The sequence below is a fragment of the Anas acuta genome, chromosome 5 (assembly GCF_963932015.1).
Source record: "Anas acuta chromosome 5, bAnaAcu1.1, whole genome shotgun sequence".
Taxonomy (NCBI): Eukaryota; Metazoa; Chordata; class Aves; order Anseriformes; family Anatidae; genus Anas; species Anas acuta.
The window spans coordinates 63,893,587-63,916,416 of NC_088983.1; the positions used below are offsets into that span (position 1 = coordinate 63,893,587).

The window sequence follows — 22,830 nt, forward strand, 5'->3', positions numbered from 1 at the left end:
TTTGTAAGGCTAGATTTACAACAGCATTTTTGCAAAGGTGAGAATATACAGTATATACAGAAGACATTGACTCAGTCCTTGCAGTGGTGTCTATTATCTATGGGAAATATAACAGCAGTTATAGTTCTATGACTGATTAGTGGAAGATGAAGCTTCTGCCTCTGTTGGTTTCTGACCTTCCTTAGGTGTTTCTGGCTTCACCTCTTTACCGATCTCCCTACTTTTACTGCGATCTTTCCGATCTTTTCCTCTTTCACGATCTCGATCTCTGTCTCGATCGCGCTCTTTTTCCCTGCTTCGATCCCGGTCTCGGTCTCTGTCACGATCTCTGTCTCTGCTTCTTGATCGTTCTCTGTCACGTTGGTTTCTGTCTCTGTTTTTATCCCATTCTTTGTCTCTGTGTCTCTCCCAGTCCCTGTCTCTGTTGCAGTTTCTGCCACGGTCTGTTTCCCAAGGTCTGCCATGTTCTCGATCCCTTCGTCTTTCCTCAAAGGGTCTGCTTTGTCGATTCTCTGCTTGCTGAGGCTCTGGCTGATCTAAAACCTTGTCTTTACTTCCTCCTTCGTATCTCTCTCTCTGTCTCCCTTCAAATGTCTGGCCTCTAAATTCAAGATTTTTGCCTTCTCGGAAGTCAGATCCTGACCACTGTCCTTCTGACTCGGGCCCTTGCCCAGGAATACCAGAAAGAGGTGCAGACGGCCCAGCTTCCTCCCACATCTCCTTTCTGTGGCCTGGTGGATGACTGGGAAGGTCCAGGAGTGGTCTTGGGGTTGGCTTCATATTTTGTGGCGACTGTGGTCCATGCTGCGTAGAAAATAAGGAAGGAATGGGGCCCTTTTGACTTCCAAATCTTCCAGGGGCAGATCCTCTTTGTCCATCGTTATTTGGAGAAACATGCTCTTCTGAGAACTGTGGCGCTGGGCCTCTAAAATTAGGTCCATGAGGTCCTGCGTGTGCATTGAGCATCAGTGGTGCTGGAGGTCCTCCTTTCTGCCCAGACAAAGAAAACGGACCTCCAGCTCGGTTCTCCTCAAAGTGCTGTGGGAGAGGTCCACCCTCACCCTGAACTGGTGGAGATTCAGTTTGTTCTACAAATTGATGAGGCTGAGGGTTTCTTTGTTCTTTGTATTGCACCGCAGAAAGACCCCTGTCTGGTTCAAAGTGACCAGGTCCCTTTTCCTGAGAAGTAAACATTGGATTTGCCTCGTTTGACCAGGATACTTTGTGCATATCTTGCAAAGACTGACTGTCATTAGATGTGGAGAAATTAGGCTGAAAAGACGTACTTGGAGGTGTCGGAAGCAGCACTTTACGTAAAGGCCTGGATGTAGAAGGTTCTGCAGAAACTGCTTGACTCACATTTTCCAAAGTAACTTGAACAGTATTTTCAAATTTGCTATTAGGTGCCTCTTTTTGGAGCACTGCAGGAGGCTTTTCACTGGAAACCCAGTTATCACCACCGTAACTAAGCTGAGTAGCAGGAATTAAAGTTTTATCTTCCTTACCAAGTGAAGTCTGCAAAGTGTTTGGAAAACTCGCTTGAGGGTCACAGCTCTGGTTTAAAACTTGTGCTTGCTGATTGGAAGATGAAGGTAAATCTACTTTTTGCGCAGCCTGTTGGTCCTGATGGAACAATTCAGTCTCTATTAGGGAAGATTTTGGTGGAGGTGACATTAAAGCATCAGACACCGAGAAGTGAGCCACTGAAACACCAACAGCTGCTCGTTGTTGTCTGAGGGCTTCTTCTTGCTCCTCAGTTTGTCGTTTCTGCTCTTCTAGTTGTTTGTTTAATTCTTCTAACATTTTTTGCAGTTCCACCAAGGATGAAGACGCAGATAAATCTGGCACATACGAGGCAGGTGTTTCCACGGAAGTGTTTTTAGTGTCTGTATACATTTTGTTAGGTAAATCATCAACCGTAACTTTTGCTTCCTCCAAGATAGTTTTGTCTTCCAGATCATAGGCCTCATCCTTTAGTTCTGCTGTGTTACTGGGCTTCTCCACACTATACAGTTTTTTGCTTTCACCGGTCTGCATTTCAAAAGCTTTCTCTGGATCATATTCTTCTTTGGGATCGTATGGCCTGTCATCCTCCTCATCTTCTATAGCTTTGTCTTTTGACATCTGTCCAAACTGTTGTACAATGGGATCTAGCAAAGGAACAGCTGACACACCTCCATCCACAGCTGCTTTAGCTTCCTGATTTGAAGACTGGACAGTTTCAGTCTCCTTAGCAAGAGGTTCAAAAGTCTTCTTTTTACCAAAAAGTGTCTGGTGGATGTACTCAAGAGGTGTGGTATTTTTTGAGGATGAAGAATGCATAGCAGTAGCACTTGTAGAAGCGGTAGCTGAAACTGGTGGTGGTACAGTACTTGTGGTTCCACTCTTAGTCGAGGACGGTATTTTTAATACTGAAGGTGTGACTGATGAGGTTTCTGGAACGGGAAGTGGGGGTGGAGGTGGAGGAGATCCAGGTAGTGTTGTACTTACAGCTGAGTCTCCCGAATACAGTGTGTATTTCGGAGTTTTCTTTTCTTGTGAAGAAGCTACTGGCCCCTTAGAGTACAGCGATGTTTCTGTTTCCTCTTGCACCTGAATTCGGCTGCGCTTTTTCTCTATTTTGTCTGTATCCATGGTAGTAGCAAGACGCTTCCCTTTCTGACAGATAACCAATCCAAGAATTAAATTTGGACGTGAAGACTCGAGACCTGAAAGGAAACACAAAGATTGCATATGTAAAAAAACTACTATTTTTTATCTGTGTTCTCAATAGGAACTTATCATTTTATATAATGGCAGCTATGAGTCATAACAGTAACAGTTCTTCTAAATTTCATGCAGTGACATTATCCCATAAGCCTATGTGTCTATATTTAATTACTATTTATATAAATTTGTATACAGTAACTAAAAATGTTTTAATTCTTTCCCTGATATTTTTTTAATATTGCAGTAACAGGTGAATCTTACTGAAAGATGTCCTTGTAAATGTCTCTGCTGTTCAAAAATTAAAGAAAGTTTTCCTATTTTTGTATTATTACTTTCTACTTATTATTGTCCACTTCCTCCCCCAATCAAATATTTCCTTTCAAAATGCTTTGCAAATACCTTATATACACAGAGATACTGATAAGTGAGAAAACCTGGACAAGCAATCTAACTTTCTGTAGGGCTACGTTGGAATTGAAGAACTAGAAATAAAGAGAAAAAAACTAATGCTATTAAAACAAACAAACAGACAAACAACAACAACAAACACTTCACTTTCTGTTACAAAGAAAGCACGAGGCATTGTTAAACTTAATAATTACATTTCTGTTCTAATCTGTGCTAAAATACCGGACTGACATTTACACCATTCCATCAAGGTGACTTTTAACACTGTTGTAGAATTGAGTTTGATGCCACAGACCCTTCCCTAAGTAAGAAATGTGAGCAGAATTACTCCATTGTGAAAGCTTCAGGCTTGAATCCCTGGAGAAGCACTTCCAGAAATGACCGGAAAGTTTCCCATAAAGAGGAAAAATGCAAACAGCTGAAGGTCCGTTTCACATTATTGTATTCCTTCCTTGTACATTCACATTTCCCACAGGCACTCGTGGAAGACAAATACAACCAGAATAAAGAGCAGGGAATAAATCCTTTAACATACAGTCAGTGGCAAATGTAGAAAAAACATATAAAGAGAGGATTTTAACTTCTGGATTTAGTGACTTGAGATCCTCATTTGGGAGCCATATTAATATTTGCATCCAGCAAGGAACCAATAATAGAGAAATGAAACTAACAGCAAAGAGATTTACTGTGGTTATACGATGAGGACTCTAAAACCTACACTGTCCCTTATATTCATGACCCTTAAGTAAGAGTTTAAAAGAGGTGTAATATATGAATTTATGTATATCTTTAGTCTCTTACTAAACAAAACCAACTGCTCACTAAGGAACAACTTATAAATAACTAATTATTGCCACTGAAAACTTCTTGATACCAGCAAAAACCCAAACTTCCCATAGTTGCAGATAAATTCTATTTGCCATTACCAGTCATAAGTATGAACCTTTGCTGAAACAACTGAATTCAAAGTTTTAAGGGGGCTCCTAAATTTACTATCTTATGAGAAAATTACATCAGCTGTTTTTATTTGTATAGCTGAAATTATATTCACGTACGCTAAGAAAGAATTAAATGAGGTAAGCCTATTTCTTAAGTTCAATGTGAGGTTTCCTCAGCAAGAGGATTATAACCAGGTAAATCAAGACGATGACTTCTTCAACACAGCTTCATTAAGCATAAAGATTTCATTAAGCAGTAACCTGCCTAAATTCTGAAATTCTGTGTTCTTCTGACTGTGACTGGTAATAGTGCAGCACGCCTGTTTTAGCCACATAATGGAGAGACCAGCAAAATCTGGTTACTCACTAGAAGGTCTTTGCAAAAAGACAGAAAAAATTGGGGCCAATGCAAAATCTACTTGAAGTTTCCTATCAGAAGCAGCTCTCATTTTAAGTATTTGGAAAAAAAATAACACTGAAATTTGATTGAATGCATTCTAGCTCCACAGCTGATTTCAGATTACTTCAAAGTTCAGTGTTTGAGTTTTACATAGTTCTGTGGTTGAGAGGATGTTGGCCATGCTGGTTTAAATAAACTTCTATTTTTCATTTAGTAGCACATAGTATTTCCTACTTGTACATTTAAAATTCAGTGCCAAGCTTTTTCCTCCAGATCTAGTATTTCAGTATTTTGTGTTGCCAATTTTCACTTTCTTCCATGGTTAGAAATATATATATATATACACACGAATTATAAATGCATCAAGAAAATGACCTAGCTATACTAACCAAAACTAAGACTTGCTTATAATTTAGTTTGCTTATAATTCTATACAGATTGCCCTTGTGAGAGGGCAGGGACGGCAAGATGTACAACGAAAGGAGGCAGGACAGGAACTAAACAAGTAATTATCTTTGGTGAATCTAAGATTATTTGGAAAGGATCACAAATCCTTGATTCACCCAGTTAAAAACTCCTTTCAACCCACTGCCTAAAAGCAATCCTAGCAATTCTGATCACTATAGTTTACTACCCCAGATGAAGTTACATTAATACATAACATCAGGGCATAGCTCAAAAGACAGCTTACTTGGGAAGACTGTGTACACTCTGAAGAGACTCAATAGTTAGGTATGATTCACTCTGAGTGACTGCTTTACATTTTTTCTTTATCAGCATGTGAGTAACGACTCCACATTTGGTCAGCATCGACCCGTGCAGAGGATCTCTCAAATCTGTGTTCACCCTAAAACTCCTCGTAAGCATTCACTGTTCTTCTGTCGTTAACGTATTGGTTATCTGCCCTTCTGCAGAGACCTGTGATTTATCCAACTAGTCACAACATGCATCTCAAACACTGACTAATTGAAACGAGCAGGTTTCAAAAATCTATTGGACTGTGTATCTAAAATTAACAGCAAAAAGATAGAAAAACAGTTCTGAATCCCTGTAAGAGACAGAGATCATCGCTAATAAAATCAGAGTAAAACTTAAACACACGTTCAAGATAAATTCCAAAGCTAAATTAACAACGGTTATAACTGAATCTGTTTAGTTTGGTCAGAGAAGAAATCCATTAAAATTTTACATTTTGATACTGTAGTTTTCAACAGATGCCTAACCCAGTTTCTAAATTCATTCAATCCAAAGCGATCACACAGTAAGTGCTTCTTTTGGATGGAAATATACAGCCAGACCAGCACTTCAAAGCTCAGTCCCATTCCATTTCCATATCTGTAAATAGGTTTCAATATCCATAAATAGGTTAAGTGCCTAATTTTAGGTAATAACTAAATGAAAATGTTGGCTGCAGTCTCCAACTATTGCTCAATAACTCTTTCACAAGCAAGCATTTTAAGTGCTGCAAGCTATGTTAGTAGCTTTTGATGCTAAATTATTTATAAAATATTGTTAAATGCATTCTGCATTTGAAGACCACGATGGTGTTATCAAGTTACATCCTGTAATTAAATCTATTTAAACAAGATGTATTAAATATTACTATGGGATTAATATTTTTTTTTCCGTTAAATACGTTTTTTATTTTCATGAAATCAGTTTTGCAGTATTTATCTACGTAATGGCCACATATTGTCCCTACCATCCGCAGCTGCTAGGAAGTTAACTGTACCACTAAGGATACATCCCTAATTTCTGTACACTGATGGCAAAACTTAGGGAACAGACCTATGCCACACTTTTAACTGCAGAGACCAATACAAGCAAAGCTGTAATCATTATCAACACGCCGTTTAAATACTTGTCCCAGTTAATTGTGAAAGCATGATTGAAAACTATCAAGTTGGTGTATCTGGATTCAGTGATAGAGATCACTTCCACCGCTGTAACACTGCTGCACATTACGGTACATTTGCTGAATGGGAGTGGCTGACATCAAAAATATGTTGTTCTACTACTGCTGCTTTCCATACTGGTATGAGTACTCTAAATATCTTGAAGAGATTTCATGCCTTCATACTTAAAAACACTTCCAAGCTTAAACTAACGGAAGAGATACTGCGGCATGCCCTCTGCTGATACACTTTTTAAATTAAAATTCTTCTATATTAAATATGTATGGTACCCGATACATTGCCAACATTGCCAATAAATCCCTCCATAAGTGCGTCTTCCTAGTGCTAATAATGACTGATTATACCTTTTAATTTTTTTTCAAAGTGTTTTCAGATCTACAGATGAAAGTGCTAAATAGTGTTGTGTGTATGTGAAACGAGACAAACAAATTCACACACAGTAAACTACCAGAAAAAAAAAAAAAAAAACACAATGCTGAACATCCCACCAACAGATAATATCTGGTAATAAATATCTGAGGTGGTTGAAGTGAATAAATGTGAATATCCTTCCATGTTCCTCTATATCACCCATGACAAAGTTTTGTAGATCTTCTAGGCACTACAGCAGGTCAGAGGTCCTCAGTTGTGTTCCAAATCCAGTCCATCAGAAAACAGGATTCATAACAGATTCATAATCCGTATGCACCTGATGGAGCTGGTTGATACAGCTGGAATATCTTCCAGCTAGGACTTCTGGAGTGATGGGATTATTGTCCTCCCCCTCCTCCCGCCCCCAGTCATATTTATCAAAGTATCTTACACTGTCATGTTTTTTGAGTACTTGCTAAACTCTATTCGAAGGTACACACATTTAAGGAGACAATGACCACTTTCCCAAAAATATCTTTATTGGGTATAAAAAACAGTAAATTCCATCAGATGTCAGTAACAAGTATGTATTACAAGTCTTTTACGCTGCGGTATTAATACATACCTGCAAGTGTTTATACCTATGTTTCTTCTGGGCAATTACCTCCAGTTTTGAAAGAACTTTTCCTATTTACATTTTGTAAAAACCAGCCTGACATTCCTCATTTCTATACTAATACTAACAAGTCTGTCTACTTTTGCCAGGCCTCCACTTTAAAAGCTTCATTTGAAATGAAATCTACAACAGAAATATAAAAGATAATGTACAAGGACAGCCTATGTTTGCTCAAGAATGCAAGGAGGGGAAGATCATTTAAATGCTTCCCTAGAGCAGGTTAAGACAGGCTCAGAGGGTATGAGAAAAATCTTGTCCAAGAACACAAAGCAAGCGCCCTTTGCAATTTCATGCAGGAAAGAAGAGTATTTTCCTAGCATTACATTACTTGTTGGTGGTGTTTTTTTGTTATTGTTTTTTAAGTCGTATGCCATTAACATGTGAAAACCTGGCCAGGCAGAACACACCTCTGTTTATGAATATAAGCCCTGAGAATGCTTCATTGAGTTTAGTCCTAAACTTGTATTTGGGTAGCAGAGGACAGTCAGCTTGTCAGAAAGGTCAGCTCCTTACATGTTTTAATGTGTAATTATTTTGCGCTGTTTAGTATTTTGCAAACCATCCTTACAACAATGCAGTATTGCCTTCATTGTAACGTGTAGCTCTTAAGCTCCTCAACCTGTTACTCTAGATGAAAAAAGGTACTTATTTGGAAACTAAGCATATGCACCGCCTCCATCCTCAGATGAAGGTGACTTCAAATTTTGTAATATAAAGGTGTTTCACATCTGAATTCATTCTCATTTCTTCTGTTTCCATGTTCAGTGCACAAAGATGGAGCAAATTCAAGCCATACATTACTGCTGAATACTCTAACTAAAAATAGAAGAGCGTAATATATACCAACCTATACCACCTACTGTCTGCCACCTACGCCAAAGGAATTTGCCTGCTCCCAGGCAAACCAATGTTCTGAAGTCAGTGATTTGTCTGGAACTTGATCCAGGTAGCACAGAATATTTCAGACCCCGTGTACATGCATATTGCATGCACAGCGTAATACATACCATGAGATAACAACAATGTAGTGAAACCATAAACGTTACCTTTGTCTTCAGAGATTTCTTGACTGCTCCGTGGGATAAGAGTCTCCTATGTGATTTAGGGGACAGCACATGGCTTGTAGGGACCTAAAACTTGGTGGATTTATGGGTTGTTGAAAGTAGGGTCGGTTGAATGTTCTCATAATGTTTGCTTGTTTGTCTCAATATAGTGGCTGTTCTATGTACTCCATTTTATGGGTAAACAAATCCTCCTAACAGCAGAGATTTATCTTGTTGGAAAGGCTATGTGAGTTTCAGACCATGGCACCTTGAGATGATTGACTTTGCAATTTTTTCCTATATGCACACTTTTAAAATCTTTTTATAAAATTATATATTTTTTAATTATGCTTACATTAAACATTCAAAACCAATTGGTCTCTGATTTACTCGTTTTGTAATTTTACCTAGCAGTTAACCTCCCCTAAATTTTGTGCTTACCTGGTCCCTTAAAGGGCAAGAGGTTGGAAGGAATTGGGTCCTTAGAACTCAGTGGGATCAGGTAGAGATTCTTGACATGTCTGTTGTTATTAGTTACAACACCAAAACAACGACGACTGCTAAAATAGGAGTAGAGAGAGATATAGGCAACTTCTTCTTCTTCTGTGGCAGGATGGAAACGAATCAAACGAATCAAAAACAATTCCTGAAATACAAAATCAAAGTGGAAAAATTCAACCTGTAACACATCAGCAAATAAAATCGTTTTCCACTTTCATCCAATATAGGATGAAAGTCTGGAGCAGCTTTAAACCAAGATTTAAGAAAATACTGTCATTCAATTGGTAATATTAAACCAGAATCAATTTTGTCATTTTCAGAAAGACCAACTATTTACGTATCTCACATCAAGCTACACCTCTTTAGGTTCAGAATATTCAAATAATTAGGAAAGAAATGGAAAATTCTTAGATTATATTTGCATACCGTGCTTCATTTTTACTAAATCCATCAGGGTTTTAGTAGTAAAATTTATTACATACACTTACTAATAATTTCCTAGTCTTTTAAAATTGAATTTCTATCTTCAGTAACTGAATAAATAGATTGTTTATATTCAATCATTAAAAAACAATAGGTTGTATGAATGTTTAACTACTACACAGGGGAAAGACGATTGGCAGCTCAACAGGCAAACCTGTTTCTTCAATAAATCAAAAATTTCAATGGAATAAGTGGTAGCAGTAGTTTTCCAGGTGTGATCGACATCAATATAAATTAGTAACAAGGAAATTCTATCAAAAGCCGCTGTGTATTTCTTCCTGGTTTTCCAAAGGATTTTAAGTAAATACCTTACAAAGTGAAGATTTGAGTTTGCCAACATAATCCCAGACTGCCTTCGGTGAGATCTTCCCACCAATATGAATCGTGTCTGGTAAATCCTAAACAAGAAGCATTACATGGTCGTATAAGAAAAGGAAAGAGAGGCTACAGTTTTGAACCAGCACAGATTGCCCCATCCCAGTAGCTTAGGCGATAATACAGTACTATGTTTTACTAAACTTGCACATATACATTCCTAATTTCAGATAGGCTGTTTCCAAAATGCAAGGAGTTCATTATGGCATATTACTGGAAGGCTGGCAGTACACACAAAACAGAAAAAGCACTGCCTGACGAAGATAGCAGTGGAAGGTCAAATACTTTTGTATGCCTATCAGCCGATTCTATTTGTTAGCTTTGCTTTTACAGGGAACCTGTTATATGTAGTATAGCTTTTATCTACGCTTTCAATTTATCTGAAATTTTTGCACCCATATGAATTCTAGTTAGCTTCCTGTCATGATGACAGTGAAACCTGTTCTAGCAAAAACAACAAGAGAGCCACCAACCCTCCTAAGAAAAGACCTAAACTACACGCCTGAAACCCTCAATCACAACAAATACACTTCTTCAGAGAAGTTAAGAAACTGCTCAGTTGTTTCATCACAAGCTGTCATACTACCTCATTAGTTGAATGTACACCCTCCCAAAATATAAAAGCAGTTGCATCAAAGTTAATCAAAGCATGATATTTTTAATAAATGGCCAAACTTTTCTAATAGATCACATCAGTGATCCATCCATCTGTTTGTGAGCAGAACAAGGCATCTCTTTCAAAACACATGCTGATGATGCTTCTCGTCAAAAACTGATCTTGAAATCAAGCTATTATTCTATGTTAGATACTAACATATATATAAACATATTAACAGACATGAGAATTCTTCACAAATACGTGAGGAATTTTTTTAAAAGGCTTTCTCTCCTCCCCCCTGCCTCAGGCTACTGTTCCTATTACTACAGGAGATTACTAAAGGGATGCAATTTTTTTTTTTTGTTACACGTCCAATATAACAACATACACAGTGACCCCAGCCTTTCTAACAACAGGAACTGCAATACATTCTAAACGCATAAACATGTCAGTGCTAACCTCACTAAGATAATCAAAGCACCCGGAGACAGGATATGCTTTAGCGATAAATTTGGCCACACTCTGCAGATTAATAAATCCTTTCCAAATGGTGTTGAGGCGAGAGAGGAAGAGAGAAGTGTCGCTGCCTTGAGGTGAGCGTGGCTCAGCAACACTGCAAAACAAATCCAAAAGAGAAACGTTATAGAGCACAGTAAGAATGCTTCCTTCTTCTTCTTTTCTTCCCTCCTCTTATTGATCAATTACTTTATTTTAAAAAAGCAAGTAACAGAAGCCTTAGTAAATGCTTTGTTAATGTTTTCCACTTTCATCCAATATAGGATGAAAGTCTGGAGCAGCTTTAAACCAACCCTCACAAACACTTAATATATTTGAATGCACATGCAGATTTAAAGTCAAATATCTTATAAGTTTTATTTATCTGTTAAAACACATTGAAGAATTTTTACTGTCAATATATCACGATGCTCAGAAAATTTTACCAACTAGAGAAGTTAAACAAGGAGATGACAAATTAAAAATTTAAAGTTCAGGTAATCGCATTTAAAGTTGAACATGCCTTTTGATTATTGGCAGGGGAGGGTAAGAAGCAAAGGGGGACAAACACACTGAACATAGCGAGACCAGAGATTCAGTGGCTTAGCTTCCTATTAAATATACACACCTGATATTGGGTGACTGATGAACAGCTAAGTATCTTGGATCTGGTGAGGACGATGGCTTTGTTAATATTGATTTGGGGACAGTCATAACTGGTTTTGACATTTCCTGCTTTGTCTCCCCTGTTAAAACTTCACCAGATGCAGTACCAGAACGCAGGGCTGTCGTCGTACTACCAGAGGAGCCGCTCATTGGTGTTCTAGGCTCTCGGCCAGAAACTGTTACAGTTGTGACAACTGCACCAGTGCAAGAGGCAGGAAAAGTCGAAGGTTCTTCAGATGAAGTATCTGTGTTGCCATGGCCTTGGGTTGTAGGGATGTAAGTTCTTTCTAAGCTTGACTGGGAAACTGCTTCTGCTGCAGGTGCAACTTCGGTTTCCTCTGTGTTTTCAGAGGCGGCCTCTTTAGCAGGCTCCGCTGCTGCTGCTGGTGCAGAACTTTCATATTTTTGCTGAACTTCTGGTTTAGATTTTGACACTGCTTTTTTAGCAGAAGCCATTAATTTTATCTTCTTCGGTGGTAATTCATCTTCAGATGCTGAAATCTGACCTACAAAATTAATTTTAAAGTGTTCTTGATTACTGTTTAACAATGAAAAGGTCTGAAGAGAAAAACAAGTAAGCAAGCAATGCTCTTAATAATTCTTTTACTTCAGACAAAGTCAACACTGTAGATACCTGTACAGATTTTGCAGTTCAGGTCAAAAAGATGGGCTCGATGTTCATTTCTTGCATCCTTCAACATACTGCTAAAAACGTCTAGAGAAGGAGCACTATTTACATTTTGTACAGTTTGGGTTGACTTCTGCTGCTCCTGGAAATGAATAAACACAGAAAACATTCTGGTTGATTGCTAAATTCAATCATAAAAAAATACTTTTGAAACCATTAATTCCGGTTCTTTAAAAAGATATTAAGGGCTGTGCAGAACTACTGCTCTGAGCAGCACTTACAAAAAGATGGAATTTTGAACTATTCTTCCCCTTTTATCATTTGTTTAAGAATATCATGTCAAACAGAGTTCTCAAATAGTATTTGTCCTCATTTCATTTCATGTAATTCTGAAGTAGATACTATCACATTAACTGCTTCCTGAGAATACAGAATTGTAATACTGATCACATTTTTGGGGGGGAAAACAATTGGCTAAGATTTTGCTGTAAACTGAGGCAAAGGTCTGAAAAACACGCATCATCTGATATTTTAGAAGCACATGCGATATATGCCCGATATTAGGTTGTTGCATTCCTTCAAACCAAAAGGAAAATGCTCATAGCACACCTACTAGGTGATATTCTTACAGTTCATTGAAACAACCTGCATTTCTGATACAAAATTTGAGGCCCTAGTTAGCATTTATCTCCCTTGGCACCTCCATGCTAAAGCAATAGCTAATACTTACATCAGAATCAGACACCGGGGGAGAATCTTCCATATTTACATCAGGCACTTGTTCCCGTTTTACAGCTGCTTTCTTGATCTCGTGTGATTTGTTTCTTGACTCTAACATCTGAGAGAAACAAAAACACTTTAGTAACAAGTCTGCATACTGATTTTATAATTTTATTTTGTATTTTCTTATCAGTTGGCTAGTGGAAGAGAAAAAGCTTACGTTATTCATATTTCATTAGGAAGAAAACAATATATTAATTATGGGTGGTAAGGGCTGGTGAAGTTACTGTTAGTTCATATCTAAGGACACACTGGAGAATTGTATTGCTTACCGCTTTGGCTGGTTTCTCCTTCCATACAAACAGTTCTTTAGATAAAAGTTCTTCGGGTTTCATTCTCACTAGTTTTGACAGTGAGATTTCTCCACGAAGAACACGATGAAGAAGTCCCTAAAAAAAACAAACAAAAAACACACTTTGTTGCCATGCTGAATAACTTAAGCAACTAACATGATTTGCAGTGCTGGACTGTCAAAACCCTTTCAGGTTTCTTAATTCCCTATTAAAAATGCCAGTTAATCCTAAGAAAACTTAGCACGGTGCAGCAACCAGAAACTAATGATGAAATCATCATGAAGTATGAATTTTCCACATTACCATAAAATATACTATCAATTCTACTGAACAGGAATTTCGAGAGGTGAACTGCCACTCCTGTTTCATATCTATAGTAGAATTTTTTTTAAAGAAATTACGTTGTCTAGTCACTATTCCCATCTGCACCAGCTTCTTTTTCCTTTAAAAGATAAATTATCATGTACACAAGTGGTCTCCCATACAAACCACAGAACGTCACAGAAGAAAAACATTTATTTTTTTTCTAAGAATGCCATTCAATAAACAAATATTTCACTACAAAGGCCAATCTTAATAAATACACACGATCCAACTGGACTTCCATTCCAACTGGATTATTTAATATTTGAATGGCTTTAAAACAATTTTTTAGAGCATAACTCATAAGTCTCTCTCTTGAAACTACATATTGATGTATTATTTAAAAAACAGAATATATTTCAGTACGTTTACTGTTTAAGTAAATTCCAAACCTGATTTTTTGGCTCCTCGAGATCGAACATGATGCTACGGTATTTACTCTTGTATCGGTTGTCCGTAACTTGAAACAAATTAAACACCTCCTTTTCAATATTGAGTGCTACTTTCCCTACTTCACTCTCTGTCATGACCAGATCATCACTATCATTGACTCTGTTAAAAACAAGAAAGGGTATGCGCATTTACGTTAGGCACAAATTCTTCAGGCAGCATTCATAAAAACTAAATTTTCAGAGGAAGGAGTTAACCCCGCTTTTATTCACTCAGTGAGGACTTCCTTAAAACACATTTCAAAGCCAAAGTCTATCTCAGGACCTCAAAATGTCAACAATGGCAACCTTTTGCTACTGTCTACAGAAGACCACGGAAGACAGCCTTAACGAACTGAAGCCAGGTCAGTCCTTACAAATCCTCCTACTCATGACACTGCAATTAGTTTTTTGTTGTTGTTTTTTGTCATGAGCTACTGAGGGAGCTAAAACACTTCAGTTTTAATCTTAGACCCTCCACTGTGAACAGCATTTCTATTTCAGAGACACTACCAGAGCACAGTGGCCTAAGTCTTGACAGCTGACAAGAGCTTTAATATTTGTGGGACAATGTTTCAGCTTTGTAATACAGTTACTAACTTTGTAAGTAATACAGTTGCTAACTTTGGGAGAAGAAGGAACCTCTGCCTCAGCAAGCCCTTCCAACCTTTCACTGTGATATTCCCTACACTATGCTTCGTACAACCCCTACATCTCCAAACACCACCATTGCCAGATATCAGCTTCAGGTCACCTGCATTATAAACATCTCTATGCTGTGATTTAATTCTTCAACTGTAATTGTCTCTCACTACAAATGGGATAGTGACGTTTTTTTAAAGGCTTTTTCACATGCCCAATTATTTGGCATCAGATTTTTTATTTTTAATAAAGCTCTAATGCTAAAAATACTTGTAGTAATTTCTAGCACAAATTAAATCCCTTAGTAGCACTTAGCAAGAAAGAAACAAAACTCTGCAGGCTAACCCTTTACTTCTAGTTGTAGTTTCCTATATAAAATAAGTGCTTTGAATTCCCACCCACCTCTTCCATAACATTTCTTTTAGGGACTGACGAATATTTTGTCGAATCTGCGAGTTGGGCTGCGACTGGATAGGGCTAGCTTGTGTTTTTGCTTGACTACTTCCAGATGCAGTAGAAACGGAAGACGGCGAAGGCCTTTTGAGTCCTCCAGCCAAACTGGATGCAGCTAGTTTTTTGGAAACTGGCGAGTCATGAGAAGAAGCTGCTTGTTTTGAAGGAACGCCGCCTGTTGAAGGCGATGGTTTCTTGGGAATTTCACCTTTGAAACTCCCAGCAGGTTTAAGCGTCTGCTTCATTAGTGATGTGCTAGACATGGAAGGGGACTTCTTTGGAGGAAAATTTTTAGTGAGGGAAGATGCATGTTTCTCCACCATAGATGCTGAAGCAATAGCTTTCTTTGATGCCCCTATAAACTCTGTCGCTTTATCTTTGTTTCTCTTCTCTTCCTTTTGAGCTGTTAAAACAAAGAAGAAAATGCAGTATTAAATGCTTAACATTATAACTTCCTGTTTATGAAGACCAGCTGTCAACCTATAAGGAAGTCTGTGAAATACCTCTGGAGAACTACCAAGTATATAATTTAAGCCATTCATTTTTAAAGCCTTTTTAAAAAATGTGTAAAAGTTGACTTTTTTAAGAAGAAGTTTGCCTTTGATCCTGCAGAGAGCACTTCTCAGAGACTGTCGGAAGAGTTTAAAAGAGTTGCATTTTGGTTGTAAAGGTTGAAAATCTCAGTCACGAGCTATGCAAGAAAATTAAAAAAAAAAAAAAGACACCACCTTCAAAGATTCCTGAGTTGGACTTCATGATTAAGCTTCAAAACAAACAAACAAACAAACAAACAAACATTTTCACAAAGTCTTTAAAAAAAAAAAAAAAAAAGCAACACAACCCATATCTCACATTTAAGCAGAAATCCTCGCTCCAAACTTTCTGCTTTAAGGAGCAAGCAAAGAGAGTCAAGTTAAACAACAAATCAATTGCTTAAAATTTTAAATATACGTTCAAGCCATTTGGTTGCTAGTATGAGTATCACACTCTCGCTCTAAACTATCAGATCTTCTCATTTACTTTCCAGTTAAACTCTAGATTTAATACTATAATATTTAATAATTAAATATTAAAACCATTGCTCAAACTGCGGCTATTTAATTCCCACCAACTATTCCATTCACAATATCCAAAACTGCCATTTAATGTTTTTTCTAACATCAATATATTGACAATACACATAATGCACAAGAAAATTTACAAATTACAAGCGAAGACTCCATATACTGAAGTTATAATTGCACAGGACTTTAAAAACAAGCATTTCTGTAGGTTGCATTTCACCTGTCCACATTTTGGCACTGACGGGAACAGTTCAGCAAAACGTAATAAGCCAAAACACACTCTCCATCCAGCAAACGTCATGTGCTCCACTTCAGTTTGCCAGAAGTATCGTTTACAGGACATCAGAGTTACCGTGACACATTCGTTGTGGCAGCACAACGGTTCCGAGGGAAACCAAGAAACAACTCCTGAGATGAAGTTGTTCTGATTAGAAAAGCTAAAGTTACTTCCCCAAAAGTCTTTTTTCTCCTCATAAATCTGCATTTGACTACTGACCAGTTTGTGATTTCTTAATTTTTTAATTATTATCTGATGTTTTTAGCTAGCAAGGTTTTGTAATCAGAATTAGTCCCACAGCCCCATCTGCAGAGAGCTATGTGCTTCCCGGGAAGGATGCAGAAATTCAACTTTGATTAATTTCACCACAAACCAAATGGACCCTTTTGGTCTTCCATACCTGCTACAGTGAGAGCAGACATTATCAGGAAGGGTCTAACAACCGATTTTTCTCAGACTTGAGGGGGACAAAGGTAGGGAGCACCCTTCTGAAGCCCAGTTCGCCCAGTTCAAGAAATCCTATAACAGCATACTGTTTGAATAGAAATACACCTCAGAAAGGGGAAGATTTGGATTACCTAAGAAACAATGTCACTACTCATTTCTGAGTGAAACAGCCTTCCCACCTTTGCCGGTCGTTAAATTCTGTTAGACGCTGAGCATTTGTAGTAGGCACCTCCAGCAGAACGCAAGCTTGTAACGAGCTGCACTACACTGCCTCTTACTGCCAGCATGTTTCACCACCAATACACAAGCTGGTGGTTAAGATGAACCATAAAACCGATGCTGTACCTGAATTTTCATAAGGCTAGGCAGAGAAGCAGGTGCTAAACATTGCCTGGAATACAAAGTGAAGAGGAGGATGCAGAAGCACTAGCTATGTGGATCCACTGTGAGTGGATGCCTTGCTAAAGCTTTCTGAGGGAAAATTATCTGAAGTGTAAGATGAAACACACTACATTAAATCATTCCAAAGAGCGTGAAGATCTTACTAGAGATTAAACTTCTTGTTCACCCACTGTTCCCGTACTTTTCCCTAGGGACTGGTCTCAAGTACTGACAAACTGAACACAAACCCGGGGGATGTTGAGCTGGACTCACACGGACTTCTCTTCTGTTTCTAGTATCTCCCAAAGCCTACCCCACTAACCTTACACTATCCGTCAGGAGGCATTGAGCTATCCCAGGAAGGAGAACAGGGATCAGAAACTATCAGTGACATTTTCAGTTTGGTCTAATGAGGCACCTGGAACTTAATACACTGAGGTAAAAAGCTGAACTACTTTGAATGAACAGTCTTGAAAAGCTAGAAGATGAATATCCAAAATATGTGTACAATAAGGTTGTGAGAATTTCTCTACTTCTGGTTCCTGGTTTATCTTCTGCCCAGACTTGTCTCTTCAGGCCGGTGGGACAGCGCACCTCTGTCTCACTACGGAGCGGCAGGACAGCACAGCTCAGGGTTCAAAATGACCACAGTACAATTCGGTCCTCGGTGCTATGATTTTAGTTCTTTTGGGTTGCAGCAGAAGTACAAAACATGAAATACTAAGCTTACATTCCGTACTTACAGTTTTATCATCTGTTCAAATTAGTTAACAAGCACGCTGATAGAACTAAGAACAGCAGTTAAGATATTGTGTGTATAAAAAATATATCCGTGCCCCAAACCTTCCTGTGTTCCAACGGCTATATCATGGTAAAACTATATACATGTAAAATAAATAAATAAATGGCACTAGCACAAAGGTAGATTGAAGTTCCCAGGGTTGATAGGCAGCAGCATCAGTATGGGTTCAAGAAGAAAGATGCACAAGCATCCTTTATTCTGCCAGTTCACGTCATGGCTATTTTGAAATGTTTCTACAGTAGAGCACAGAACTCAATGCTTCTTTAGCCAACAGAAAATGAGCAGATATTTCAGCCTCATGGAAGTCTAACAGTCTCACAAACTAAAATACTACTTTATAATTACAACTGTCTACCTAAGTACTTGCTGGCAGGGATTCTGCATGTAGCAAAAGATACCTACACTACATAGGCTATTCGGTGTTTCAGAACACCTGTGAAGTACTTTCTCAAATCTGCAGGACACCTCACTACATTTGAAGGATAGTGAAGTGGTGTGTGTGTTTTGACAAAGTATTGAAGGTACTTACATCCTACTGTAGTGGGTTTACGTGGCAAGGTTTTGGTAGCAGGGGGTCATAGGGGTGGTTTCTGTGAGAAAGATCTAGAAGCCGCCCCATTTTTGGGAAGGGCCCCATTGTTTTCCAGAGCTGAGCCAATAAGCGATGTTGTTTTGCGCCTCTGTGAGAGCATATTTAAGACAGGGAAAAAACGCTGCGCCACACAGCAGCCGGGAGAGTCAAGGGAGTGAGAAACAGCCTTGCAGGTGCCAAGGTCAGTGTAGAAGGAGGGGGAGAGGTGCTCCAGGCGCCGGAGCAGAAGTCCCCTGCGGCCTGTGGTGAGGACCATGGTGAAGCAGGATGTCCCCCTGCAGCCCATGGAGTACCACGGTGGAGCAGGGTTCCACGCTGCAGCCCGTGGAGGAGACCACGGTGGAGCAGGTGGCCCTGCACCGACGGAGGCTGCCGCCTGTGGAAGACCCCTGCTGGAGCAGATTCCGGGCCGGACCTGTAGCCCGTGGAGAGGAGCCCACGCAGGAGCAGGTGACCTGGCAGGAGCTGCTGCCCGTGGGGGAGCCAGGTTGGAGCAGTTTTCTCCTGAGGGATGGACCCCATGGTATGGACCCATATCTGGAGCAGTTCTGGAAGAGCTGCTGCCTGTGGGAAGCCCACGCCGGATCAGTTCATCAAGGACTGCATCCCGTGGGTGGGACCCCACAGCACAGGGGACGAGAGTGACCGAGAAGGAGCGGCAGAGAAGAAGTGCTGTAGACTGACCATAACCCCCATTCCCCCATTTCCCCTGCGCCGCTCGGGGGGAGGAGGTGGAAGAGGGTGGAGGGGGGGGAAGGTGCTTTTGGTTTCTTTCCTTTGTTTCTCACTTCTCTCACTTATTAGTAATGAGCAATAAATCTTACTATCTATCTTCTTATGCTGAATCTGTTCTGCCCGTTACAATAATCATTGCGGGATTTTCTTGACCTTATCTCAACCCTAGAGCCCTTTTCACATATCTTCTCCCCAGTCCTCTTTGAGGAGGGGGAGTGAGAGAGCGGCTGTGGTGGAGCTCGGCTGCCCACTCGAGCGGAACCATGACACCTACATATGTTAACAACCTCATCTTAAAAAAAAAAATAAAACACCCTCATATCCCATTTTGACTATGACAAAATGGATAGGCCCTGACAGATTTTTTTGGTTTCCTGACAGACTTAGTGTTCTGCCAGACAATCCAGCTGCACCAACTCACGCTGTCCTTGCACAGCTCTTGTATCCAATGCACAGGAGGGCAGGAGCACACAGCCGAGCGCGGGGAAGGAGCAGGACTGCCTCTTCTGGCAGCAGCTCCCCAGTCCATTGCCTCAGCTGCAAGGCGAGCATGCCCCCCAGCCAGCACCATCTTCTGATGGGCGCTGTTTCTGGTGCGCGTTTGGAAAAGTTACCAGAAGTGAGTACTCTTTTCAGAGAGCAGTATGCCAACACAGGAGGGTCCCCGCCGCCCCTTCAGCCCACCCTAGCGCTGAGGGGACCGAAGGCTCCCCCCGGGCAGCTCCAACCCCGCAAGGCCCACCGAGGAGCCGCCGCCAACAGCCCCCCTCCCGGCGCCTGCGCCCTGAGGGCGGCTTCGCCAACCGCCATGAGCGGCGGCTCGGCCCCTCGCCGTCCTGCCGGGCACCATCGGGCTCCGAGCCCCGCAGGGACGGGTGCTGAGCCCTCCTTGCTGGTCCCGGCTTCGAGGGCTTTGCGTTTTGTTTCAGTTTAGGCTGTGGAGAAAGCGGCGGGGTGGGCGCGGAGAGCGCGGTCCGTGAGGGAACGGCGAGGGGAAGGAAGGGGAGCGCTGAGGGGAGGAAGGGCTGCAAAGGTTTTAAGTTTATTGTTTGGTGTTTTTTTTTTGTTTGTTTTTTTTTTTGCTTTTTTTCCGCGTTAAGCCTCCCCATTCGATGCGAATGGTGCAGGAATGCATCGCCTAACACGAGTCGGAGAACCTCAAAGCCTTCGCTGAGGGAACCGCAGCCGCAGAGCAGGCAGCAGAGCTCAGCTGCTGAGCACAACGAGGCTCGCTCATTTCGGCGGCTGTGTGGCCTCAGCCGCTCCCGGTGCCTAAAAATAAAGCCAAAATAAAAATAAATTAAAAAAAAAAAAAAAAAAAAAAGCCGTATGGGAGCTCAGCGGCCCCGGCCGGGGCTACGCACACGGTCCCGGGGCTGCGTCAGCTGCCCACCCGCGCACCAGCCATCAGGAGGGGAAATCGTGGGAGGAAAAAAAGCCACGATGTTTTGAACTTAACACGTGTGTTTTGTTTCTTTGTCGCAGGGTGCTCTCTCCTCCCTTTCTGCCTTCCCCCCCCCCCCGAGGAGCACGTCTCCGCTGCACTGGAGGCAGGAGCCTGCTACACGCAGGTACGGTGGAGGTAAACGCCTTGGGAATGCACCTGTGTGTAAAAACTTACACGGTCGGTGTGTAAACCGACTCAAAAGCCCCTTTCCAGTCTTCTGGAGTTGTCAAGTGGTATTACCGCATCATGCCATGAAAATGAGCGAGGTGCATTTAGGGTTCCTTAACGGTGAACAGATTCTCCAAACTAATCTGAGATAAAAGAGCATTTCCTATAAGGAAAAATAAAACTTTCACCTATCTATTTCACAACAATGAAAGGTTCGGGAATCTAGTATTTCCACAGCTCAACGCCAAAATAGATTACTTAATTATTCATTTCTCCAGATCTTTTTGGTGTAAAATCTGAAAGTAACTCAAACAACAAAATCTTGAGAATAAATTAGGGCATGTGTTAGAACTGAGAGAAAAAATCACAAGAACATGTGATTCACATGTTTTTCAGAACACCTACAAGTAAGTATCAGTTGGGTGTGGTGGCATCCTGTAAAATACCTTTTGTTAAACAGATGGAAATGAAACTTGTGTGCCATCAGCCTCTTGTGGTGGCATGTTGAGAAGTAGCAAAGCTAGTTAGAAAATAATACACATGTACAGATTTAAGAAATGGACAACGTTTCACTGTAGATGTTTATTCTACTTATAGTAACAAAAACCTGTGAAGTCCCATATTTTAATGTACAGTGATATATTTTGTCATATAAAATACAATTTACAGAAATTTCTATCAAGTAAACCTAAACAAACACACTTGCTTTTTGCATGCTTTTACGTATATCTTTAAATTAAAAACATCTCATTAAGAAAAATCTTACACCATAGTAGATGTTTGCATTTAATACCGCCTCTTTGCATTTTAACATTTTGTCTACGGGTTCAGAATACAGACCAATATTACTAATAATTAATATTACTAAATAATTATTAATTGATAATTATTTAAATTACTAAATAGTTAATAATTAATATTACTGATAATTAATAATTAATATTACCAATCTTCTTTTCAAACTTAATGCAGTTTTATACCTTTTTCAGTGGACAGTCTTATATATACTACCAGCATAAGCAGGGTCTGACAACAGTGACACTTTTTTTTTTTCTTTTTTTTTTTCAAAACACTTTTAGAGTGGAAAGTACAGGAAAATGGAGACATTTCTTAAATTTCCAGCAAAGTTCTGCCAAAAGAAAACCCAAGAAATGTCCCACATAATTAATTTAAATCGAAGAAATAAATTCCATGGCCCATTTCATAAACTTCTTTTATTTAACAAACTTCTTTTTCTTTCCTTTGGTATACCAATTCATTTGTAGTCTTAGCTCTTTGCCAATAGATGTCTGATTTTTTTAATTTTTTTGCTGGTTATAAAGGTGCTACTTCTATATACTCTTTAATTGCAGGTTTGTAAAAATGTGAAATTAAAAACCCCTCATCCACATGAAAAACTAGGTACGTTTTTTTTCGTTGTTGTACACTTAACAGATGGATTTCAAAACACAAAATACCTGTATATAAAAAGGAAGATAGTGCACTTTAAGCTTATAACATTCCATTTTCAAATCCTCCGTCCAATAATCAGTAACACTGTTCTTCTGCAGCCTTCTCCTAAATACGCATGACCCTTGCATTGTAAAATAAACAAGACAGCAATATTTGACTCCTTGTCAAATATGCAGCAAGTGAAAGTCCAGTATGTTCTTGCCTTTTACCTATTTGAATATTGTCGTTCACAGTTGTTCAAAAATTGCTAATTTGTCAGTACATTTTGTAAGGCTAGATTTACAACAGCATTTTTGCAAAGGTGAGAATATACAGTATA

At 39.6% G+C, this 22,830-nt stretch overlaps 1 protein-coding gene and 1 long non-coding RNA gene across 2 annotated transcripts in view; both read right to left on the reverse strand.

Moving 5' to 3' along the window:
* The window catches only part of LOC137858008 (uncharacterized), a 445,999-nt gene that overhangs the window by 400,419 nt on the left and 22,750 nt on the right, over positions 1 to 22,830 (reverse strand). The window lies entirely within an intron of this gene.
* On the reverse strand, positions 127 to 16,909 carry LOC137857076 (death-inducer obliterator 1-like). The gene is made up of 11 exons (XM_068683134.1): positions 16,888 to 16,909; positions 15,096 to 15,549; positions 14,016 to 14,175; positions 13,240 to 13,356; positions 12,918 to 13,025; positions 12,194 to 12,329; positions 11,522 to 12,065; positions 10,858 to 11,011; positions 9,734 to 9,823; positions 8,883 to 9,087; positions 127 to 2,708 (listed from the first exon to the last, which is right to left on the reverse strand). Exons 1-11 carry the CDS (start codon positions 16,907 to 16,909, stop codon positions 127 to 129), a joined length of 4,572 nt encoding a protein of 1,523 aa, XP_068539235.1.

Coding starts and splice junctions, on each gene's coding strand:
- LOC137857076 (XM_068683134.1), bottom strand. CDS start 16,909: ATGTCTGCTCTCACTGTAGCAG. Junction 15,550..16,887: donor GTCTGCTCTCACTGTAGCAG/GTATGGAAGACC, acceptor TTGTTTTAACAG/CTCAAAAGGAAGAGAAGAGA. Junction 2,709..8,882: donor CTTGCCCTTTAAGGGACCAG/GTAAGCACAAAA, acceptor GTTTCCTTTCAG/GTCTCGAGTCTTCACGTCCA.